A 24,174-nucleotide genomic window follows, 5' to 3' on the forward strand; every position below is an offset into this window, starting at 1 on the left:
GCGAGCCAATTACCATGAAATTATCGGCAGTTCATTAACCATGAAACATCGCTTTAATTTTGTGATTAATCAATTATAAGTACTGCAATAAATTTCTCCATAGTTCATCCTGGCGTGTAACCACATAAATGACAACCACAACTTTATCCTCTTTGCAGCGACGCCCGTACGGTGCGATTGCTTAAACCAATGCCCAGCTGGATTATTGAATATACAATTAGGATATAAAACAAATATATTGACACATTTTATTTTGATTTAATGCATATTTATTTATTATCACCTTCAAAATACATCTCACTCCGAACACTATTAACCCACATGCGAATCTTCCATTGTTCGAAACAGTAAAGTGAAAGTATTCTTCTGTCAACTGATGCTATTTTTGCCAGTAACCTATTGTTATAGCAGACAATGTGAAATCAGCCGACGCTTTCTCCACTGCTAAATTTCGAACGAAGCCCATGGCAATACTGATTTGCTTAGAGAAGCGAGAGGCACTGAATTCAAAAGAGAAGTTTCGCGTTTAGTGTATTAGAATTGACGACGGTGACGACAGACACCATCTGTCATATAGTAAAATACCCACATTCTCATGAACGCAATTAGTTTTACGACAGCACGCCTTCAGGCTGCAAAACTGACAATTGTCATTGGCGCCAAATTAAATCAATTTGTAATTTTGCTGGCGACAACTCGCAAAGGAAGTGTTCCCACTGAAGTAGGAAATATGACATTTTACAAAACTGTTTATGAATCTCACGTTATAAAAAATAAAATAAAATAACTACATATACATATACATTTAAATGTGATGTGACTCGATAATTCTAAATATGTATATAAAACAATATTATTTCCTCTTTTAAAATAAAAAATTTTTCTGGAAACAAGATTTTTTAATTTAAAAGAATAGGAATGTTATTATCTGTCATATCATAACAAGTTCCGGGTCGTTCATATTTAATGAATAAAAACGCAAAACTTCTAAATCTTTCTCTTTTGCCTGCTGTTGCCGCTTCCAAAATATTTATGAAACTGGCTTTACAACGATATTTGCAGACAAAAAAATTTGGCTATCGCTACTTCGTGAAGAGCCGTCGTCAGAGTGTTTATACTACATACATGTCTATTAATAGCGCGATAGTTGGTGCAGCGATGATTCGAGAGCAGGACATAAGTACTCCAGTACAGTAATCGATTCGTATCAACAAAAGTCCTAAGAAAATAATTGAGTGGATGAACCGTCTAGCCGCTGCAGAAAAATAAGTATTTCAGCAAGGCCTCGCAACTGTTCTCAAGGAAAATAAGACTCGTGCTAGGTAGCACAGCACTGATCTCTATCATTGGTCGCCAAATTTATGAAAACTTTCAAGCACAGATTACAACGCAATTAATTACACCGGGTTACACACATTCTGTCCTATGAACCAAATATACTTTTTCGGAAAGGGGATAAAAAATAAAAATACACGTGTATCGGCGATTTTCATGTACACGTAACAGTTTTTTTTTTTTTTGTATGTTATAACTTTAAACGAGCAATTCTTGTATGCATATCTGTATAGCCACACGATCTCAGGTTTAGCTTAACGGATTTGAATGAAATTGGGCACACAGATAGTGCATCACATTTCCAGACTTTTCACCTAGGTGTTGCTACTGACAATTTTTCACAGGGTTGCCACCTGTTCGAAAAAAAAATTGCATGAGATATGCCGATGTGGGTATCAAAAGAAAGGTATTTCACTCCGCATTACAATAGAGATATAAAACCCCGAATTTTTTTATTAATTTTATTATATTAAAATTAAAAATTGTTACATTAAAAATTTTAATGCTTTTAAAGAAACTATATTCCACTGCTTAAAGCGTGATGCAAAGAGTTCGGCTGTTCTCTTTGGCAAATTTTCTTCTCGTACAAGGTCATTGAAGTCGGCTTGCGTTACTAAATGCGGCACTGCAGTCCCAAGTTCACTGGGTGTTGGTACAAATTCCGATACTTCTGGTTCCCCGCATCTCGCATTCGATGCAAGAAATGTTGATAGCTTTGTTGATGCTACTGTTGGTTCTCCATCCCTTAATTCGGGAACATCATCAAAAATCTTGAAGCCGCTATACGTTCTTCTGGTGAGTACAGAACCGCTAGAATAACCGATTCTACATTAGCGTAGCGAATTTTGTTGCGGCGAAAGTATTGGTACCCTTTAGTTTGAGTAAAAGTTACGCAAAAGTAGCACAGTTCACTGCAGTGCTCCGTACATGGTAGCCAAATTGTTGGTACAGAGTACTTTATTGTTGACCTTCCATCAGTAAACTTGCATAAATTTCTATAGCAATAGTCGCACACGGCTTCCGGAGTATAGCACAAGTAAGGAACATAAGCAGTCTTGAATATTTTCTGAAACGAATTAACCACTGTTTTCGTAATATTTTTACAATTTTTACTTGGTGCGAATAAGCCACAAACGTAACAAAAGTTATTTCGAGTCGGGCACTGCATTTTTCGTAAGATGAAATATACAGAAAGACGTTTTCGCGCAACAGAACTTAAAACAATTGTCAAAATATACGTCTCCTAGTAGCGCAACTATCAGATGATCGGAACTTCCGGAACTGTAACAAACACACAAACGGCACACAGGGTTAAAAATTGATCCAAAGTTTTTCACACAGGCGGACTACGAGCTCTATATTTTATACATAAAAAAAATTCTGAAGTGTACATGAAAATCGCCGATACACGTGTGCATTAAGTGCATGCCCTGGTTGAAGCAAAGGTTTACGAAAAGCTTAAAAACCGTAAAAACGCACTGAAAATCACCAGCATGGAAGTAATGACCACAATGGACAAATAAGTGTTTACTCTAAGGAGAGCAAGTTATTGTAGCTGACGGTGGGTACATCGAATAAGTTTCTACTATGACATGTGAACTTCCATTGTATCAAGATGCGTTCTAATAGAATTATTTTTAAATGCACATAAATTGGTTTCATTTCCAATTTTAATATTCTGTATTTACCTCAGCAACACTTTTACATAGATATATTGCAATTGCGGCCGCCGTAGTCGAATGGGTTGGTGCGTGACCACCATTAGGAATTCAGAGAGAGGGTCGTTTCGAATCTCTGTGAAACACCAAAATTAAGAAAAAAATTGTCTTATAGCGGTCGCCCCTTGGCAGGCAATGGCAAACTTCCGAGTATATTTCTGCCATGAAAAAGCTCCTCATAAAAATATCTGCCGTTCGTAGTCGGCTTAAAACTGTAGGACCCTCCATTAGTGGAACAGCATCAAGACGCCACAAATAGGAAGATGAGCTAGGCCAAACACCCAAAAAGGGTGTACGTATATTGCAATTAGTTGCTAGGTCCTCTGATATCAGCCTTTTTGAATTCTGAAAGTCCCGAACGCAGTCGATCTAAATCCCGGGATTGTTGAGAAACATTTTCTTTCATCAGATAAAATTAGTCAATTTCCATCCGAAAAATCCTCCTTTTTGAGGAGGCAGAGCTTTATGAGCTTACAAGCGGAGCTTTCCGACTACTTCAGGCCCAGTCTCTGACTAGTCTACCACCACTTGATGTTTTCAACACAATGGGAATTGGTACGGCCCCTGTCCGGCATTGGATAACAGTGTAGCCATGGACTTGACTCCATGCCATCCAGAGTCGTGCTTGACAAGAGATACAGTGTGGTGCTGCCAGAGGCTAAACTGTGGTCAAACTCAGAAAATGAGCCCGGCAAACACTGTTTTCGCATTTCGCATTTTCGCATCACGGATGATTCAAGAACCAAGCACGGCTCCGGCTCTGGAGTTTACGTGGAATTCAGCGGGACAAAAGTGCACTCTGCTTTTGGAATGAATGCATATGTGTTTCAAGAGGAGGCGTATGTTGTTCAAGAAGCGATAAACTTTGTTGTGGAAAACAGATGGAGAAGCACATCTATATGTGTCTGCAGCGACAGCCAAGCTGAGCTCATGGTCTTAGACAACCCCCCAGCCACTTCAAGGGCAGTCGAATACTGTAAATCTAGGCTGAACTATGTCGTTAGACATAATAGCCTAATGCTAACATGGGTCCCGGGATACGTGGGTATCGCGGGTAACGAGATCTTTGACTCTTTAGCCAGAATGGGCTCTGAAGCTAACTTCCTTGGCCCGGAGCCCATTCTACCGTTCTCTTCTGCAGCCATCAAAGCCACAGCTGGCAAACGGGTTACTCTAACCCACAGGCTGTTGATGTTGCCGCTCATGTCCGTCCGACTGTCGCAGTTGCTCCTGTCCCTAAGCAGAGGGGACTGTAGGAGACTGGTTGGACTGATAACGGGCCACTTCGCTCGAATCAGGCTTGAGTTCTTTGGCACTGATGTGTTAAGAAGTGAGGCACCTTGGCACCACAAGATCTACTCAGATTTCGTCGGAGGTCGAGTAGATTTAAAGAAAATTAAAAAGGCAATCCGTGTGCAATACAATAGTCTTAATTGTGTCTGAGTGCTGCACTTCTAGTCTGTCCCGACAAAAAAAAAACTTGCAACACCTTTTTTATAAAACAGCTGAGTTTGTATTTAGCGGAGAATTGTGGTCTTAGCATGCGAAAAAATAACAGCCAAAAATTATCGCCACACACAACAGTTAGCCGAAGGGATAAATTGCATCGGCTTTAAGTAGCAGTTAGCAAACATCAGTTAATAGAGCGGCGTACTAGGTAGTATAATATGCTAGTAGATTAATTAGGAAATTGATCCTAGGTTTGTAGGAAATTGATATTCTTAGTAATGATGGTGATAGATGCTAGCCATCATATCCATTTCTATGAACTATCCAGTCAACAAGTGTTAGAGCAAAACGGTATTTCTCCTATGCTGGCTTTGTATGCAATGCTTTATTTTTTTAAGACCACCATTTAATCGAAACCAACAGTACTTTAATCTCAAAGGTAACTCGCTAACGTAAGATGTATAACTTTTGCAAATGGTGTCGCACGTTAATCAGATTCGACAAATGTGAACTAGACAGTTGCAGTATACAAACAGATAAGCAGTGGCATTTCTAACTGATGCATACATATGTATATTCCTTTGAAGCGGAATCGAAAATCGAAATTTGAAAAGGTCGAGCCAAGGAGCACCAGGAGATTTGGTGGCTCCTGAAACACTCAGGCTAAAGAGCCCATTGTATTTAAAGCTCCTGAAAGGGGGTAGATAGTCAAGGAGGGAAGGAGAAAAGTATCAGAGAAAGAGATAGGAAAAAATAGAGACAGAATTTGTCAAATCTGTAAATATCCTCCAGTTTTAGAGAACGAATAAGACTCATTCTCATAACATCGGAACCCAATACTCATAGCCGTGCTCTAGCAAAGGCAGGACACTCACAGAGAAAGTACTCAGTGCTATCCGCCTCCTCCAAGCATGACAGGCATGCCGGGTCCTCGATGATTCCAATGGTGGTCACATGCTGACCCCATGGGTTGTGTCCTGTAATGATGCCGACCATCAACCGAATGTCTTTCCTTCTAAGTTTTAGTAGAAAGTTTGACAGTTTTCTGTTCGGACTTGTCACAAAACACTTTGCAGTTCTGCAGCGTTCTAGACCGGACCATCGCTCTTTATGTAGATTGCCTACATAATCGCTGATCTAATTCTTGATTCCTGCGGAACTGATTCCGATTATTGGCTCTGGCGCCTGTGGGGTCATCGCTGATCCACGGTTGGCCAATTCGTCGGCAATTTCGTTTCCTTGAACACCGGAGTGTCCCGGAACCCATATAAGTACAAGCCTGTTTTGTCTTGCGACAGAATTAAGCTTCTTCTTACATTCTTGAACAATTTTTGAGGTTTGCTTCGCGTTCTCCAGGGCCTTCAATGCAGCCTGACTGTCACTGAAGACTCCAATCTGTTTCCCACTCCATCTCCTCTCGATTATCCATTCGGTTACTTTTAGAATGGCAAAAACTTCTGTTTGGAAAACAGTTGCCATTCCTCCCATAGCATAGTGATACTTAATACTATCGTTTAAGTACCATCCGTCTCCAGACCCTATTTTATTCTTGGACCCAAGAAAGACTAAAGAAAATGTCTGTCAAACCTCCCCGCATGCATTATGGATTGCTCACGCAGTGAAAATCCGACATCAAATTTTCTTCCAAATGAAAGTGTGGGTATCAGGTCATCTTTAGGTTCCAAAAACAGTGGATACTGCTCCGACAGCAACTTAAAGATTTCTCTGTGTCCCGAATTCCATCTTCGTGCCAGAAACCATATTTATGGAGTCTACACATTGCTTTTATTGCTTCCTGTTGTATCTTAAGATTCAGGGGGAGCAAATCAAGCATAGCATTTAGGGCATCACCAGAGGTTGTACTCATGGCACCCGTGATGCATAAACATATAGTACACTTTTTTGCAGCCTGTATAGTTACCGGATTGTGGACTTAACCATGCTCCGTCGCCACCAGACCACAGTAGCGTAAGTGATGATTGGTCTGATAAGTGCTGTGTATATCCATAGGACCACAGCAGGTTTCAGATCCCAGGTTTTGCCAAAGGCTCTACGGCATTGCTGAAAAATCTTCAATGCACGATTCACCTTCAGTGAAATGTGTCTCCCAAGTCAGCTTCTTATCCAAGATTACTCCTAGATATTTAACTTCGTTGGAAAGACCTAGTGTCACACCTTTCAGTGTTGGAAGACTGAGTCCATCCAATTTCCGTTTTCTTGTAAACAAGACCATGGTTGTTTTGTTCGGATTAACGGAAAGACCTTGTCTCATTGCACTTTCGTGCAAAGCCTCCTTAAGGAACAGCGGATAGTTTTTTTTTACTGATAAACTTTTCCATGGCAGGAAATTCATTCGGTTAAGGAAATCTTAAAAGGATGTATACATTTATACCATTGCTGTCTTTTTTCAGTGTAGCCCACTTCATCACCATTGTGGTGACAAATAAAAACTGCCGGAACCACGGAAAAGTTGAAAGTGTGTGGCAGCTACAATCGCAGGTTAAGATAAATAAGCGTATTGGCAAATATGATTACGAGGATTATAATTTTTAATATAAGAACAGTGATGATGACGAGTATTATGTTGGTGCTTACTAATATATAATTTTGTTGATAATGACTTTATGCATAAATAATACCGAGGAACGATGACGCTGATCATTTTATTGTGCAAAATTGCAAATTGCATTCTTTACTGAATAATAGGTTGTTGGTTGGGTGTGGATGAATACCAAAGAAATTGCATTCAAAATATTTGCATTTTACGGACACCCATCAAACGGCGTTTTGTTTGCCTGTTTGTGCTTGGCCAGCGTACAAGTTATAGTAGTTGCAGGGAGAACCATAGCGTTGAGTGTCCACTCTGTAGTTGGCATAGCTGAACTTTTTTTCGTTGAGGTTTCACTTTTACCTATGTGCGAGTAGTTAATAAGCAACAAAATACTCTTGCTCACCAATAAACTACAAGCGCTTGAATGAAGGACTACGCTTCTTCTTTTGCTTTTGCTCCTAAGTATAATATTTAGCTGCTTTTCTCATATCGTCTTAGTAAATATTGTGTTGCAATTGCAACTAACCAACCTCAAACCCTAACGACATTGTTGTTTTGTTTTTTGTTTGTTTTCAATTCCTTCTTCTATACCATCACACTGCCATTTGTCCCTTGATGGTAGTTAACACAAAACTTTTAAACCCCCATTGTCTGCTCGAACTTTTCGTCTTGTCTCCGTCTGTGCCTTTGTTGTGGCATTTCAGTTCAGGGTCTGCATGAAATTACATACACACATAGAGGACCTGCTAAAGTGAGTCACTAGTAAGTAAACAGAGAAGGTAGCGTAGGTACAAGTGTTTCAAAAATAGAATAAATAATCGGTCACCAGCGAATTGCCCATCATACGCTCATTCAGGCAGGCCAGGGGACTTCAAGTAAAAAGGAAAAATCTACACTAGTAATCTGTAAGCGTTGGTTTCATGCCCACTCAGTACTTTAATTCTCTGTTATCCTTGGTGCAATTTTGTCTTTCTATTATTTGAGTTACTTTGCCTTGTGTGTATGCATGTGTGTGTGTGGGTATGTTTTATTTTTGTTTTCTTGCTTTTTGCTGACTTCGGGCCAACAACTTGGAAAAGTTGTAATGCAAAGCGTTGGAAGTCAAATAGGAAACTCAAATTATTGCATATTGTATGTTCCTCTTTGGGCTTCTGTTGCGTCAATATTTGCAGGCTTTAGATGGGCACAAGACGAAACTTTCAACTTTTTAATTTTGTTCTTTGAGGTCGTGTTACTGCATTGTTGAAGCGATCAGCGGTTGTAAGTATTCTGGGATTTAACTTTTAACAACAAGAACCTTCCTATTTAGAAATATGTTGTCATGTATGGACATTCGTACGAAATTAAAAACATGGAAATTTAAGTAAAAGTAAAAATCAGGGTGGTAATTCTCAAGTGTTACAGTTCGTGTTTGTGCGTGCATAGCGAAATCTAGGTCAAGTAGTCCATAGACACTATTTAACTCAATAAAAGCCCACGTAATAGGATCAAAGTTATGGCAGTTTGATTTGACTGTTTTGAAGTTAAATGGATTTTAGGCCTCTTCTATTCGCCATTTTTCCTCTCGCTATCTTTAAATTCGATTAACTTAACGAAAAATTTGCAGGCGAAATCAACAACAAAGTTATCGAGCAAGATTCGTCGGTATCGAGTATGGCTATAGCTCATTAAACTGGTATAACTCACTGCCTTACCAACTCATGTAATTCAAGGCATCGAGAGGCACTCTCTCGACAGTGCGCGCAGCTCTAACTAAGCTTCAGCGCTTAGCATGCGTATGCATCCCGGGAACAATGTGGACCTGCCCTACAACTGCGACTGAGGTGACGCTTGAGCTGACATTGTTCCATATACATAGTCATTCAGCAATCAGCCAAGCATACTTTGTTGAATATTACTAGGGAAGGCTTCGGTAATGGAAAAGTGATGTCATCTAAGAACAATGAATTGCTGAGTCTGCAGCTCCCACTTACCCAGCTACTAAAGTCATCAAATTCAGAAAGAAGTTCAGAAAGGGCAGTTCAGTCAAGGTAAACTGGAATACATCAGCATTTGAAAGGAAACTCCTTCCCTGCACTGGTACACAGATAGCTTGATGACACCAGAAGGCATAGGCGGTGGAATATATAGCCCCGATGGGTAGTTTTCCAAGAATCTTCCAAGCGCAGGTGTGAGCATCAGTCTGAGCAACAGTCAGGTGGCACTCAAGGCTTTGTCATTCTGTGAGATTAAGTCCTCCCTGCTCCTTGAGTGTATCGAGAAACTGAATCTGTTAGGAACAGACAATCGCATCTGGCTAATTTGGGTTCAAGAGCCCAGGGTATAGCCAGGAATGAAGTAACGGATACATTGGCAAAAGAGGTTGCGGCCTCGTCATTAATAGGAGCCGAGCCCTTCCTTGCTACAACTAATAAAGGTTTAAAAAACTCATAACTCTCTCCAAGAATAAACTGAGAATGCCCACGTTCCAATGATTCTTCTCGCTTCTACGACCAAATCCCAGAAGACTACAATGAACCTTCTCCTTGAATGCAGTGCTATAACGCGGAGAAGTTTGAGACATCTCGGCCATTTGCTGCGGGAAGAAAGGCACATACGTTCAGCCTAACCAAGCTCTATTTTAAGTTCAATAAGGGAACTAGGTCTGGATGAAGTACTGTGATAAGTACGAGAAGAGCGCACAAAGTGAGGTCAAAGTACAAACCTCAAATAAAGTTAAACATCAAAGCATGATTTACGAATGTAAAACAAGAGTCAAATGTCTCGACCAGATCAGAAAACTGTTAAACTTTAGAGCGTACAACATTTGATAAAGTATAAGAGGAAGGAATAACAATCTCAATTTTAAAAAAGGTGAGATGAAAAATATTTCGTTATATTAAGTGAAAGGTTATTTTGGGCACTCGAAGCGAAAAGGTTGCTTTAATTTTGCTGCACTTAAGAAGCATCCGATTGGAAAGTTACTTGCTAAACAGTATTGGAGTAAAAACTCTCATTGGTTAAAACAGACCCCGATGGCATTAATAAAGAGGGAATAGGACCAATAATACTCCGCTGTGGACACTTGAAGAAGCTACAAAAGTATAGGATTTAGTGTATTCAATTGGCAAGAAGAGCTACAGTATTGTTAAAATACCATGAGATTGGTAACTGTGGAGCGCCTACAGACAAAATCATACTGACGCTGGTCTATTATTTTTTTTAGAAAAAACAGTAGTTTATTGTTGACTACCTTATCCAAGAGTTTGGAAATAGGTTTGTAATTTCTAACATCGTTTTTATTTCCATACTAATAGATTAAAAATGAGATTTAATGGCACGTAATTAGACGAGAAAAAATAAGGAAATCCCATCCAGGTCATTTTTCAATTACTGCTGAAGAGCAGCAATGCCATTAATGGTGCCTATTTCAGTCACATATATCGAACCAATTTCGACAGTTCGCGGAACATTAATATCGAAAGGCATGTCAGAAACTCAAAATTAGAAACAAAATTTGACTTGAAAAAATCTGCGAACATAGTTACGGAGTCGCATAAGGTCGCTGAGAAATTCCTATTGTAGGTCATGCAGGTAGGAATATTTATGCAGCCTCTCTTCGAACGTATATACTTCCAAAACGCTTTAGGGTTTGATTTCAGCTCTTCTTCAAAACGTTGTATATATCGATTACATAAAAACTTGAGAATGCGAAAAGTAGAAATGAAAAATGGGCAGAACTTCGCAACATAAATATGTTATTTATTCACTTTTAGTCACTAAAATAATGCACCAATTAAAAAAAAATTCCACTTTTATATATTTTACCTGCTTTTACAACTAGAGATAACTCAATTTTTCCAGTTTAACAAGAGTAAAATTTTTATGCATGATACCATAAGGTATAGACACTTCTTGAGGTCATCTGTTGTCAGAAAACCCTCCTATGAAGGAAAAATCATCTATCGGGATGCGTTGATCGTATTATCTTACCATAATGGGATAAAGACATACGAATGCAAGCGTGAATTTTCAATTCACAATAATTTTTAGGATCCCCAGCGTTTTGGATTGGATTTAGAAATTTCAAGGAAATTGGAGAAAAATTTACGAAGGTACATATTTGACTTCACGCAAAGCAAAATTTAAACCAGTTTTGTGGATTTAACGCTAAATATAGTAAAATATAGTAAATAGTAAAAATTAACACATCCATTCGGTCGCATAGTTAGTTTTTCTTCAGTTAATCTATTCTAATTAATCAGTTTTAGAAAATGGTATAAAAAGTGGAATCAGCCCTAAAGTTCTTCGTAAAAATTGGCTTCTATCATACTACGATATTTATTTTCATCTAGTGCTTTTCTTTGCATTCTCTCTCATTTTAAATGCGTACATGTTTGATTACGTATTAATAGATTGCAGCCACATTGAATTTGAAATAACATTGCACATGGTACCGTTATATAACATAACAGCTGAATTAATTCGTAACATATTTTTTAATAGTTGCGTGTCCGAAAAAATCGTCGCGGAAAAGCCCTAATGCTCGAATATAAGAACAGCGTTACCAAAATAAAAAGTAAATTCGAATAGGTGGCTCCAACGGTACACCCTTTATCATAACAAATGAGAAATTATAGCATATTGGAATTTTTTCCTACTGAAATCTATGCCATGAAAAGTTGAAAAAAAATTTAGATTAGTAATTTTCTGTGAGGCTAGCGAACCCATTAAACTCACCCGGAGCCCAGGATCTCAGCTCAAGAGAAGGATAGCTTATTTTAGAACTTTTTAATTTTTGAATTAATTGAATATTATTTCTTATTTGAATAAAAAAAATTGATATTATATCATTCAAACAAAAGTGTTCATATATTTTTTCAATATTGCGTATTTCATTTATGTGCATAAGTGCATATAAAGTAATAACGAAAATAAAAATAGTAATATATAATATATAAATATTACATTTCAGTTAATAAACTACATAAAACTAAATTTAGTAGCAGTCAAGTCGTCGTTGCGAAATCGCTTTAAGTTTTAAACTGCATTCAAAGCCGTCTCGTTTGATAAAATTTCATTCGATTTTTCGGTAATACTCTCCGTCTCAGTATTATTATCGTCCATAGTTTCCATGTTTTCATCAGTAGCAAAATCCTAGCCGAGATCTAGGTTTTCTATTATTATCTATTCTTATAAATTCCTCACAATTTGAATTAGGTTCCCCAAAAATTTTTGATAACTCAAATGACGAAGCCAGCGTTGTTAGCAGTAAGTCCCCTTCGGGCTTGACCTCAATAGACATTTTTCTGTTTTTGACAAGCCCTGCTTTGTGGAAAGAGTTTTTTATGGTCTCCGTTTGAACCTTTACGCAGAATTCTTTTACGAAATCTATTGCCTCTAAGACATTTATAATTCTTTTAGTCAAACCAGCCTTTAGGCTTACCAAGATATGCTTACCCTAAAGGTTTTGATAGTAAATTTTAAAATTTGGAATCATTTCTTGATCTAAAGGTTGGCAAACTGAAGTAGTACTAAATACTAGGTAGAAATATTAATTTGATATTCTTTAAACGTATATCACAAGAGGAAAACGCTGCGTTGTCCAAAAATAGTATCAAATCACTGCGCAAAGCAAACTAAATGTGTGCATGAAAAAACAACACACTTTACCCGGAAGTTTCTTTTTTCCATTTAGTAAGTATGTATGTAAGTAAGTAGCAGCTCACTCACATTTTTTATATTTTATACGCCTATGAGGAGTTCGCTCAACAGAGGTTTTTGTTTGACTTTTGATAAGATGTGTCAGATGTGTTTGTGTCAATTTTATGAAAAATAAATGTATGCGTCCTGCCAAGAGGGTGTCCACTTAAGAGAGTGTAATTTGTTCCAAAATGTATTCCTAAAACTTGGTATAGGAAAAAGTTTCCACACAAAGGAAATATCCGTCTAATAGAGGTGTTCGTTAGAAGAGATTTCACATTAGATGGTTCAAAAACTCGTTATTTTATTGCGTAAATATTGTAGTATTCTACTATACAATAGTATTTGTATAAAATGTGACATTTGGAAAAATAAAATAATTTTTCTTAGGTTTTTTTCGAAAAAGGCTATTTATTCTAATTTTCTTCAAAGTTTTCTAAATGGACTACATATCCAGCAAAAGAAAGCTCAGTTGTAAACAGAAATGTAAGCATTACAAATATATATTTCTTCTTTTAAGATGGAAATTGTGAACTGCAGTTTCCGCGCTTATTACGAACCTTAAGTAAACAGCAAGTCCAGTTAAACATAATTTTGCTACTTAAAAAAAATTCACTGAAAAAGCTTAAAACTTGGTGACCTCTTTAAATTAGAAATTCACGCACAGTACCCGCAAAATTAGCCAAGCTTACATTATTTCCATACGTGGCACATCAAGGGTTAATCCTGCTTAAACGACTTACATGAAAGTACCAACGCAAAAACAATGCTAAATGGGCATGACATGGTATCCGTTTGGCGTACCTTAAATGCGGCAAGTGGGTAAACGAAGTGAAATGCAATTTAAACAAAATTCGTGCACTCAAGTGCGACAAAGTATTTTCGTGGCTGTCGGGTCATAAAAGTGGCACTCGTGCCACAACAGCCAGTATCAGCGCCAATGTCAAGCCAAACAAATGCCAGCCAACAAAGCCAACAAAATTTGCTGTTTTCGGATATATGTAAGCAACAACAATAATAAGCTTTATATAAAAATATCACAAACGTGTTGCCACTTGTAAATGTCAGAGTAACAAATGAAAAAGGCAATTGCATGCAGTGACGACAAACAACAACTACGACACGCAAAAGCGTAACTACAATAAGGTGTATATGTATATGTATATGTATATGTATGCATATGTACACCATAACAAAGCACGATAAAAAGTGATAAAGCATTGAAAAGTTACTATAACAACAACAACAACAACAACAACGCTGCAACATATTACATGACAAATATAGTAGTGTTAATAGCAGGTGTACCAATAAACGGCTAAGAACAAACGGCGACACAGCACTCTCTACAACACATGCTAAAAATTAGTAAATATTTGGGTTAACTTCACTAGCAATGGCATTTTTTTTTTAATTTTTTTTTTTTACTGAAATACTGCATTTACACGTTGGCCATTTAAAATCTGCATTTCTACGAACTTTCTACATTTCAAAACCAAACAGCTGTCAGGTGCTTTGGGTAAAATTCTTCTCCTTCTACTGTTTGCCTAATTTACATACCTGTCATCCGTCGGTTTATATGTCACAATGTACTTCTCAATCGGATGCGCATTCAAATCGATCATCGTTTGCCAGGATACGCGTACGGTTGTGGGTGTGAGGAAAGTAACGGTTATATTCTCGGGAGTGGCCGGTATGGTGCCTGCAAATTGATTGAAAATAAAAAGACAATTTAATAAAAATTATATTATATTAAATTAACCTCTCAATGTAAGAGCGCAGTAGAAATACCAACACTTATATAAACCGCAATACAAATACAAATACATATAATTTTATAAATAAAACTAAGCACACGCTTAGTAGTTGCAAATAAAAATAGGGAAATTAAATTACTAATACGCCAAAGTGGGTCATGGCTGCAACATATTTACATATACTATACTTGTAGCAGGTCGCCAACGGGTTGTAGGCGAGGCGGGTATGGTGTATCGGTACAATACGAACGAACGAAGTAAACCAATGAGGGAAATAAATAAAATGAGTGCTTAAGCTTGCGCGCCAGTTACTGAAGCAGCGGGATCTGGCTACTTGCGAGGACAAATATACAAATATTTGTTTACACAACAAAAACGCCGCAAAGGACAGAACAAGGAAATCAAGGCAGGACAGCGTAACACAATCCGTTGCGACCCCGCTGAGTATATGCAATTTAATTGGCACAAAAATTGACGCTTGGAAAGTTGAATTGGTGGCCGCATATGGTCAATGCATAAGTGAATGGTAGGTATGGTTGTGTGAAGGACTGACTGCATGGACGAAAATATAATGCGAGCACTTATAATTGCATACATACATACATAGTAAAGTGCATACAAGTAAATGAGTGGTTGTGCGAAAGAAAATTCTGAAATCTAAAAATAACAAATATCTCACATACATCTAAATGAGTAGATATGTGCGTGTATAAGCAGGAAAACTGTACTTTGTCATTTGATTAAAAAAGAACAAATGATTGGCGCTTACACTTCTGGTAAGTGTTTGGCCGAGATCCTCCTCCTATTTGTGGCGCGCGTCTTAATGTTCTTCCCCAAATGGAGGCAAAATATGCTGATTCCGAACGGCCGATTCATTTACTCTAAGATTGTATAAACCTTACAGACTGGATTAACAAATTTGACTAACTAAAAATGTATGACTACGAGTCTAAAGATGCAAGCATTAAACCAAATCGAGACGTCAGGAGAACAGAATCTAAACTAACACTGCTGAATGTTCCATTGAATTCGTTGAGAGGACTTGCAATAGGGCCAAAAAATTATAGTTAGCTTTAATTAACTTCACGATAAATGGAAACTGCAGCGTAGTGTTCGTTGCACAACGTTAAAGCTTATCATTTCAAGTACTTCCGCCCAATCAATGAGATCAGAAATGGTATCATAAACAAATAACTGCAATTAAAGGGTTTTCTTCCATTCAAGTGACTTCATTCCAAAAAGCATACAACATGCAGTATAGATCGGATGTCAAAGGTACAAACAAATAAAGTGGCTTGAAAGCAAAATGAATGAAACTCTCAATTCGATAGGAAAAGTTGGATAGATTTAATTACTGATTATAGAAAACAATTCCAACTTCGATCGCACTAAAGACTTGAATAAAATGTGTCTTGCGTACGGATCTTTAGAGCCCCTACCATAGATTAGAGTACGATTTAGTGGTAACAAAGTTACTCTGTAGGCTGACCGCAAGGGTAATCTGCCTCATCAGAGAACTCCGAACTGGCAGTGCTTTACAATTGCACCATCAGCGACTCATTCAGCCTCAACGCAGGCGTAAGGCAAGGTTGTCCCCTGTCGCCCCTTCTCTTCGTCCTAGACGACGTTATGAGCAAACTGACCCTGCACAAAAGAGACGGACAGACTAGTCACGCTGGCGAGAACTGTCGAACTGGAGGTCAACATCGCCAAGACAAAGGCAATGAGGTCAACCACAATAAAGCAAGATATATAATCGTTGACGGGTGCCCGATGGAATTTGCCGAAAGCTTCTGCTACCTCGGCTGCACTTTAACGACAAACGGCGGAGCAGATGAAGATTCAGCTCATGTGGGAAGTCAGTATTGTTTTACAGAAGTGAAACATGGCTTGTCTCCAACACCATCACATAGAAGCTATAATATTTTGTCAACAAATACCTCCGCATCATCTGTATGATTCGCATACAGCAGATACTTGGAGTGATTTAAAAAAGTTCCTTTATCATTAATAAAAAAAAGAAAAATAATTTGACCAAGAATACTATATTGCGGTACCCCGGATGTGGCAAAAAAAGCATTTTCAATTTTTACAAAAATACGAAAACTGAGTCGAACTTTTCCGTTCTGAAATAATATAATATTACGAACTGCGAAAATGAAGCAAGATTCGTCCAACGTCCATAGTCAAATCCATGCTCTTGCAGGTCTACTATTTCCTTAAAATAATTTCCTTTGACAATTTATTCGAAAATTTTTGAGCAATTATAAAGTTTAGACATGAGTCTATAGTTCGTTACATCGTTTATTACCTGATTAACAAATCCGCGCAATCGGTGCAATCGATGCAACTTTTCAGTAATCTATAAAAACACCTTTAATAAGTGACGGGTTGAAAATGTAATGGCAAGGAGCGTAGCAGCTTCGCCTGAAATCGACCGAAGCTTGGTTCAGCCCTAAAATCGGGGCTCGGTCGCTCTCTCTCTCCCCCTTTTTACATCCGTAACAGTGGTAGTCGCCGTAGCCGAATGGGTTGGTGTATGACTATCATTCAGTAGTGATCAGATTTGAATCTCCGTGAATGAAATACCAAAATGATAGAAACAGTTTTTTCTAATAGCGGTCGCCCTCGGTAGGCTATCGCAAACTTCGTGGTGCATTTCTGAAAATGCCATGAAAAAGCTCGTCATAAGAAACCATCTGCCGCTTGGAGGCGGCTTAGAACTGTAGGTCTCTCCATTTGGGGAACAACAACTAAATGCACGCCACAAATAAGAGGAGGAGCTCGGCGAAATACCTAACAGAAGTGAACGCGCCAATTATTTATTTTTTTTTATAGTTAAATTAAAAATAAAAGTTATTTAAATTAGTTACATTCATTTTGCTACAAGGTTACCTTTTTTACAAAACAATTTTTATTTTTTTTAATTTTTCCAGCGGTACTTTTAAACCTTAAAAAAATATCTAAATAAATTAAATGGAAAACGAATTATAAACTTCTGTGCCGTCTCAACTTTGATAAGTCAGTATTTGTTGCCATACGACTCTAAATATGTTTAAATTTCAACATAACCGGGCATTAGCAAAGCATGCTGCGCTCTGCACCGAATTATATTTTTTTACTTTCCTTTCTAATAATTTCCAAGTTAATTTGGATAAATTGAAAAAAATACTAATTTATTACAATTACTGGAAAATATTTTTTTAAGAGTTTTCTATATAATTTATTAATAACACTTTCTGGTGGACAAAAATTTTGCATACTCCCACCGGTATCGGCACCTACAAATTAACTACCTTGCCAACAAAGTTTTGTCGTAACCTCCATCAACCCTAATTCACAGTTTTCTGTTTATTGGAAACCAGTATTCGATAATGTACAGCCAGGAAGTTGAAGGGGTGGCTGCGCTGGAGTCACGGTAAGCGTCAGTTAGTCAGTTATTGTATGACGGCTACAGGCATTTTAGCATAACTGAAGCTAAACAAAGAAAACTGAATTGAGCGAGTAACTATGTCACGAATGAATGCACAGAAGCGCTGAAATGGGAGCGGGCAGGACTGCGGAAGGACTGCAGAGTTTCCATACTAAAATCACTTAAATAATTCCAACCGCCGGCAGTCAATTCCATTAGCATTTTATGCCATGACAGCTGAATGGTTACAATGTGTGGCATACAATTACACAGCGTTGTGGGTAGACCCAGCAAGCACAGGAAAGAATATCCTACGACGCTTGATATACCTTTAGATTTCAAGTTGAGTTCCAGCGCTCTTTACCCGTATCATTTGATATTTCACTATTTTCTCAAGCCCTACGCCTCTTAGCACTTATATTTATTTCTCTTGCAATTTTATTTTGCATACAAAACTTTTACTCAAAAAAGTATAGATAATTAATTCAAAACGTGGTTAATATTTATTCTAGAGCGTGCCCTACTTGCCTACAGGGTGGCTGATGAATTTTGCTACATTAAAAAACTCAAATAACTTTTTTTTTAGTGTATGGAATTCATTTATTTTTTTTCAAGTTGAAGGTCATTAAATTTTATTAAATGTAGCTTAACTAGTTTTAAAAATAATTGAATTTAAATGCCCCCCATGCTCGTTGACACAAGTGCGGCATCTTAGTAAAAAGTTGTTCATTGCTGCTTTGAGAGTTGCGACAGGAATAGCCGCAATTGTTGCCCGAATGGATTGTTTTAGTTCATCCAAATTTGTTGGCTTTGTTTTATAAACTTCTTGTTTACATAAACCCCACAAGAAAAAGTCAGGGGGCCAACGAAATTCGGAGTTTCTTGAAATTAGTTTATTGGGAAATTTTCGTCGCAACTCTGTCATAACAGTTTGGGCTATGTGAGACGTTGCCCCATCTTGTTGAAACCACACAGAGTTGAAAGGAATTCTCTTTCGGCGTAGTTCTGGATAGAAAAATTCTTTCAGCATTTTCAAATAACGGTCTCCAGTAACCATAACGGTGTGACCATTTTCTTCAAAAAAATAAGGCCCGACAATACAGCGTGAAGAAACCGCACACCACACTGTCACGCGAAGAGGATGCAATTCCGTCTCGTGGAGTATCTGTGGGTTAGAAGTACTCCATATTCGACAATTTTGTTTGTTCGAAATGGGCCTCATCAGACATGAAAAGGCAGTTTAACATGTTTTGGTCTTCTTCCACCATTTGCAGGATCTTCTGGCAAAATTCCAAGCGAATCGGCAAGTCTGCTGCATTCAGTTTGTTAACCATTTGAATTTTGTAGGGAAATAAGTCTAAATCTTTATGCATTATTGTTTGCAAAGACTGTCGGCTGACACCAAGTTGAGCAGATAAGCTTCTTGTTGAAACCCTTGGATTGCTTTGTATAGCTGCAGCTACAGCAGCGATCGTTTCCTCCGTCCGAACTGGTGGGTTTCGATAATAAGGCCTTCTTGCGACTGTTCCTTGCTCAGTAAAATTATTCACCAGTCTCATTATGGTCCATCTGCTCGGGGGATCGCCGCCAAACATCCGCCTGTACCCTCTCTGTACCAAAACTACGGACTCCAGTGCGTGATAGCGGCGGACAATCCAAATTCTTGTTTGCGTGTCCCAGTTATCCATTTTAATAAATTCTAAAGATCAATCTGCAAATTAAAACAAAAATGGAATAGATAACTTAAAAAGAAAAAAAGTTATTCAATTTTTTTTTGGTAGCGGCTTTCATCAGCCACCCTGTATTTCATTTTAATTTTTTTGTGTCATTAAATAAATCTTTTTTTCCGTAACTTATAAGACTTCTTATCAATTAAATACAGCCAGGCATATATGTTTATACATAAATATTTCCAAATGCAATTAATTGAAAAGTAGCCGAAATATTGGCGATACCTAAATCAAATAAAAACGCTGCGCTAGCAGAACCTATTTCAAAAATCAACATCAACTATTTCAAAAATCTTTGAAAAGCTCCTTTATGATCTCATTGAGTCCATACCGACACAAATAAATCACCGGTTCGGATTTTTTTGTTTCGTTTTTTTAATAGGAGGTAAGGGTCAAAAGCCTACTTGGTCAGTTGTCCGCCGGTATGAAACTTTAACTAAAACCACCTCTCGTGCGAACCAGTTCAGAATTAGACGTAGCCATTTGATGATAGAACAAATTAACAACTTACACACAATCAAACTACGATATAGTCTAGAAGCAAGCTATCTTCCTTAATGTAGCCAAAGCCTTTGGAAAAGTTTTGCAACTTGTAAAGGCTTTAAAAGTTGAAAACTTCCCAAATGACTTCTACCAAATGTTGGAAAATTATGTAGAGGACAGGTTATATGTATGTAATGAACGCGGAAGCTCCTCAAGGAAGCGTGTTAGGTCCCATATTAAACTTCATACATATAGCTGCTATACCAAATCTGACTAAAAGAATCAGTATGATTGCTATATTCGCTAACAATACAGTTCTTATTGGTATCAGACAGCACTGGAAGACACGCCACTCAAAAGACACGCCTACAATCCGAGCTAAATAAATTACTTGACGGGCTTAAAAAGTAGAGAATCAATGTAAATAGTGACAAGACGGTCTAGGTTATCTGTAGTAAAATAAAAATTTATAACAGCTCCCTTAAAATATTTAATACTGAGAAATTACTATCGACGCAAAGTTAAATTAGACAATACATATTATTAAAACACGAAATGAGATTAAAAATTACAGACATCTCCGAAGGAAATCAAAATTATTCTTCTTCTTTTTCTCGATTTGCGCGATAACCGCGTACCGGATTTTGGCCGAGTTTAACAAAACTTTTTCTTTCTCGTGCTGACCGCCGCCAGTTGGGCACACCAAGAAAACCCAAGTCATTCTTCCACCATATCAAAGGAAGCCTTCCTCTTCCTCTCCTACCACCAGATGGTACCGCATCGAATACTTTCGGAACCAAAGCGTTGGTATCCAATCGGACGACATGACCCAGTCAGCGTAGCCGCTGGATCTTTATTCGCTGCGCTATGTCTATGTCGTCGTAAAGCTCATACAGCTCACCGTTCCATCGCCTGCGATACTCGCCGTTGCTAACGTGCAATGGTCCAAAAATCTTCCGCGAAATCTTTCTATAAAACATTTACAGGGACGCCTCATCGGATCTTGTCATAGTCCAAACTTCTGCGTCATACGATAGGACGGGCATGATGAGAACCTTATAAAGTGTTAGTTTTGTTCGTCGAGAGAGGACTTTACTACTCAACTGCCTACTTAGTCCAAAGCAGCACTTGTTGGCAAGGGATATTTTCCATTGGATTTCAAGGCTAAGAAGAATTACTCTGTAACTAGGAAAATTTTCATGTAAAAAAGTGCATTTTAAGTTGAAAATACCACAGTCCGCTTGTTGAACTATTTCATTTAAAATGCAGCTCAAAATTGACTTCAATCAAAGAGGTTTGTTGGGTATACGTAAACACATATACATACATATAACGGTATATGCATAGGCTTACAGCGGATATGTATTTTATGAGGCAAATTGAAGAGAAAATGCGAAGATATAGAAAGGATTTCATTTTTCTATTTTTGCCTTATTAATACGTTTTTTTTTTTGAACTATGTAACTTTGTAACTAACTTAAAATTTAGTACCGTTAAAGAAAATTACAATTAGACAACTTAGTCGAAAGTGTTAAATAAGCTAAAGATTTAATCTCTGCAAGTATTAAGACTTTTCAAGACTTACAGAGGCAGTGCAAAAATTCATGCTTTGTTACTTTTTTATTGAATTAGCAGTTGTTACCGTTGCCGTCACTGCATCACGCACGAGCTTACTTTGCCCTTGCCACTTTTCTCCTTACTCCTTCTCCAAACCTTACATTCAATTTTCTACCATTGTTCTTGAACTTATTGTCTTTCGCTAGCAGCTTTGTAACCTTTTTTCCTTGTTATTTTTGTTCCATATTGCTGCATGCTCGTGCCATATAGCCTCTATACACGTCAGCGCGCCCTCGGCAAAAATTCAAATTTCCACAATTTGTATAAATTTGATGAGTTGATAGCTCGTTTTGATGGTTGTCTGCTTGTCGGTTTGCCAGTCATTTTTGTTAGTTTGTTCGTTAGTGGTTTACCGTTGCACCGGTCACCCGTCTCTTCACGTATCCGGTTGTCGGTATAGCGGTTTGGCCATAAGGTTCTGCATAATTTGTGTGTTTAGCAATGTTTTTGATACTCGCTGGCTGTTGATTGCCTTACAAATTGGGTGCACAGTTTTGACATTCCTCCATAGCAGAGTAATGCATGCACATTAGGGTGCGTCACTCTCCATACAAAAAAAAAAGACTTGTATTATGTACAAGTATATTAAAACTTCACCAAAATATTTGGGAAAAATAATGAGATTTATGTATGGTGGAGCGATTTTAAAGTACTTTCAAAAACCTTGTTATTATTAAAATTTAATGCGGACTTTTTAAGCATGGGCCCCTTTATCATCTGAGGTGATATTTCAAAAAAAATATTTTTAAAAACTAATTTTATTTATAAAACAAACCTCGGTTTATGGAAGTAGAAATATTTTTGAGGACGTATAAAATTATAATAAATTCTAATTCCGATAATACACATTTTATGGTGAGGCACTCTAAAGTATATGCATATGTATGTATGTATGTATGTATGTTAGTTTTATAGGGTGTTTTTTTTAGAGGTTAGGTTTTCAAGATGAAATAAAATGTATACAATTTAATGTTATGGCCAAGAATTTAGCTTTATTATAAAGATAAGGGTTTGCCATTATGTTTTAAAAATGATTTCGGGCAAGTGGCCGCCGCGGCTGGCTCGAATAAATTCCAGCCGAGAGGCCCAATTTTCGACCACTTTTTGCAGCAATTGGGGCCGTATGTCAGCAATAACGCGCCGAATATTCTCTTCCAAGACGTCAATCGTCTCGGGCTTATCTGCGTAGACAAGCGACTTCACATAGCCCCACAAGAAATAGTCCAGCGGTGTTATATCGCACGATCTTGGAGGCCACGCCACAGGTCCACGGCGCGAGATAATGCGCTCACCAAAAGTTTCCTTCAATAAATCGATTGTTGCGTTGGCTGTATGGCATGTAGCGCCGTCTTGTTGGAACCAAAGGTCGTCCACATCAACATCGTCCAATTCAGGCACGAAAAAGTCATTAATCATGGCTCTATAGCGCTCTCCATTGACTGTAACATTATGGCCGTCTTCATTTTTAAAGAAATATGGACCAATGATTCCCTCTGCCCATAGAGCACACCAAACAGTGACTTTTTGAGGATGTAACGGCGTCTCAGCAATGGCTTGTGGATTATGTTCACTCCAAATGCGACAATTTTGCTTATTGACATACCCATTCAACCAAAAGTGAGCTTCATCGCTGAACAAAAACCATTATTTTCGAACCGCGCGAACCGAACCATTATTTTCGTAATAAATTTGCACGATTTGCAAACGTTGTTCAGGTGTAAGTCTATTCATTACGAAATGGCAAACCAAACTGAGCATAAATCAAGTGACAGCTGTCAAAAATACAATCTACGAAAAAAGTAGTGCCAACTTGAAAACCTAACCTCTAAAAAAACACCCTTTATATGCAACTTGCTTTGCAGCTTGCTTTCCACATTGGCTTTGTAGCTTTTTCCTTGGTGTTTTAGGCATTATATGGGCCTTCTATATTATGTATATAAAAAAAGAGAAATAATGTACGGCTTCATAATAAAATTTAGATGAGATCCAAACACCAATGCCCCTTAAACATTTTGCGTATTTCTTCTATACTAATATTATAAAGAGGAAAACTTTGTTTGTTTGTTTGTTTGTTTGTAACGAATATGCTCAAAAACTACTGGACCGATTTTAAAAATTCTTTCACCATTCGAAAACTACATTATCCACGAGTAACATGGATTACATTTTATTTTGAAAAAAAATAGGGTTCCGTAAGATATTTGGATTTTTCGGACACAAACTGAAAAAAATCTTATATATAAAATAAAGTCAACTTTCTGTGTGTGTTCGCTAACCGGCCGTGTCTGCACCGAATTAAACCAAACTTACACACATTGTTAAGAAGGTATTGAAGATGGTTTCCGTATAGTTTGGATACCTATTGGTGGATAGGGCTCGAGATATAGGTCAAAACGTGGACCCGGGTAACCTTCGGATGTGTATGTACAATATGGGTATC

General features: G+C 37.8%; 1 protein-coding gene across 1 annotated transcript in view; it reads right to left on the reverse strand.

The window, feature by feature from the left end:
- LOC129244190 (uncharacterized) overlaps window positions 1-24,174 on the reverse strand; it is a 146,133-nt gene that overhangs the window by 78,187 nt on the left and 43,772 nt on the right. Inside the window, 1 exon segment of the mRNA XM_054881803.1 lies at window positions 14,296-14,437. Coding sequence (XP_054737778.1) covers window positions 14,296-14,437 — 142 coding nt within the window.

Source organism: Anastrepha obliqua, chromosome 4, assembly GCF_027943255.1.
Source record: "Anastrepha obliqua isolate idAnaObli1 chromosome 4, idAnaObli1_1.0, whole genome shotgun sequence".
Classification (NCBI taxonomy): Eukaryota; Metazoa; Arthropoda; class Insecta; order Diptera; family Tephritidae; genus Anastrepha; species Anastrepha obliqua.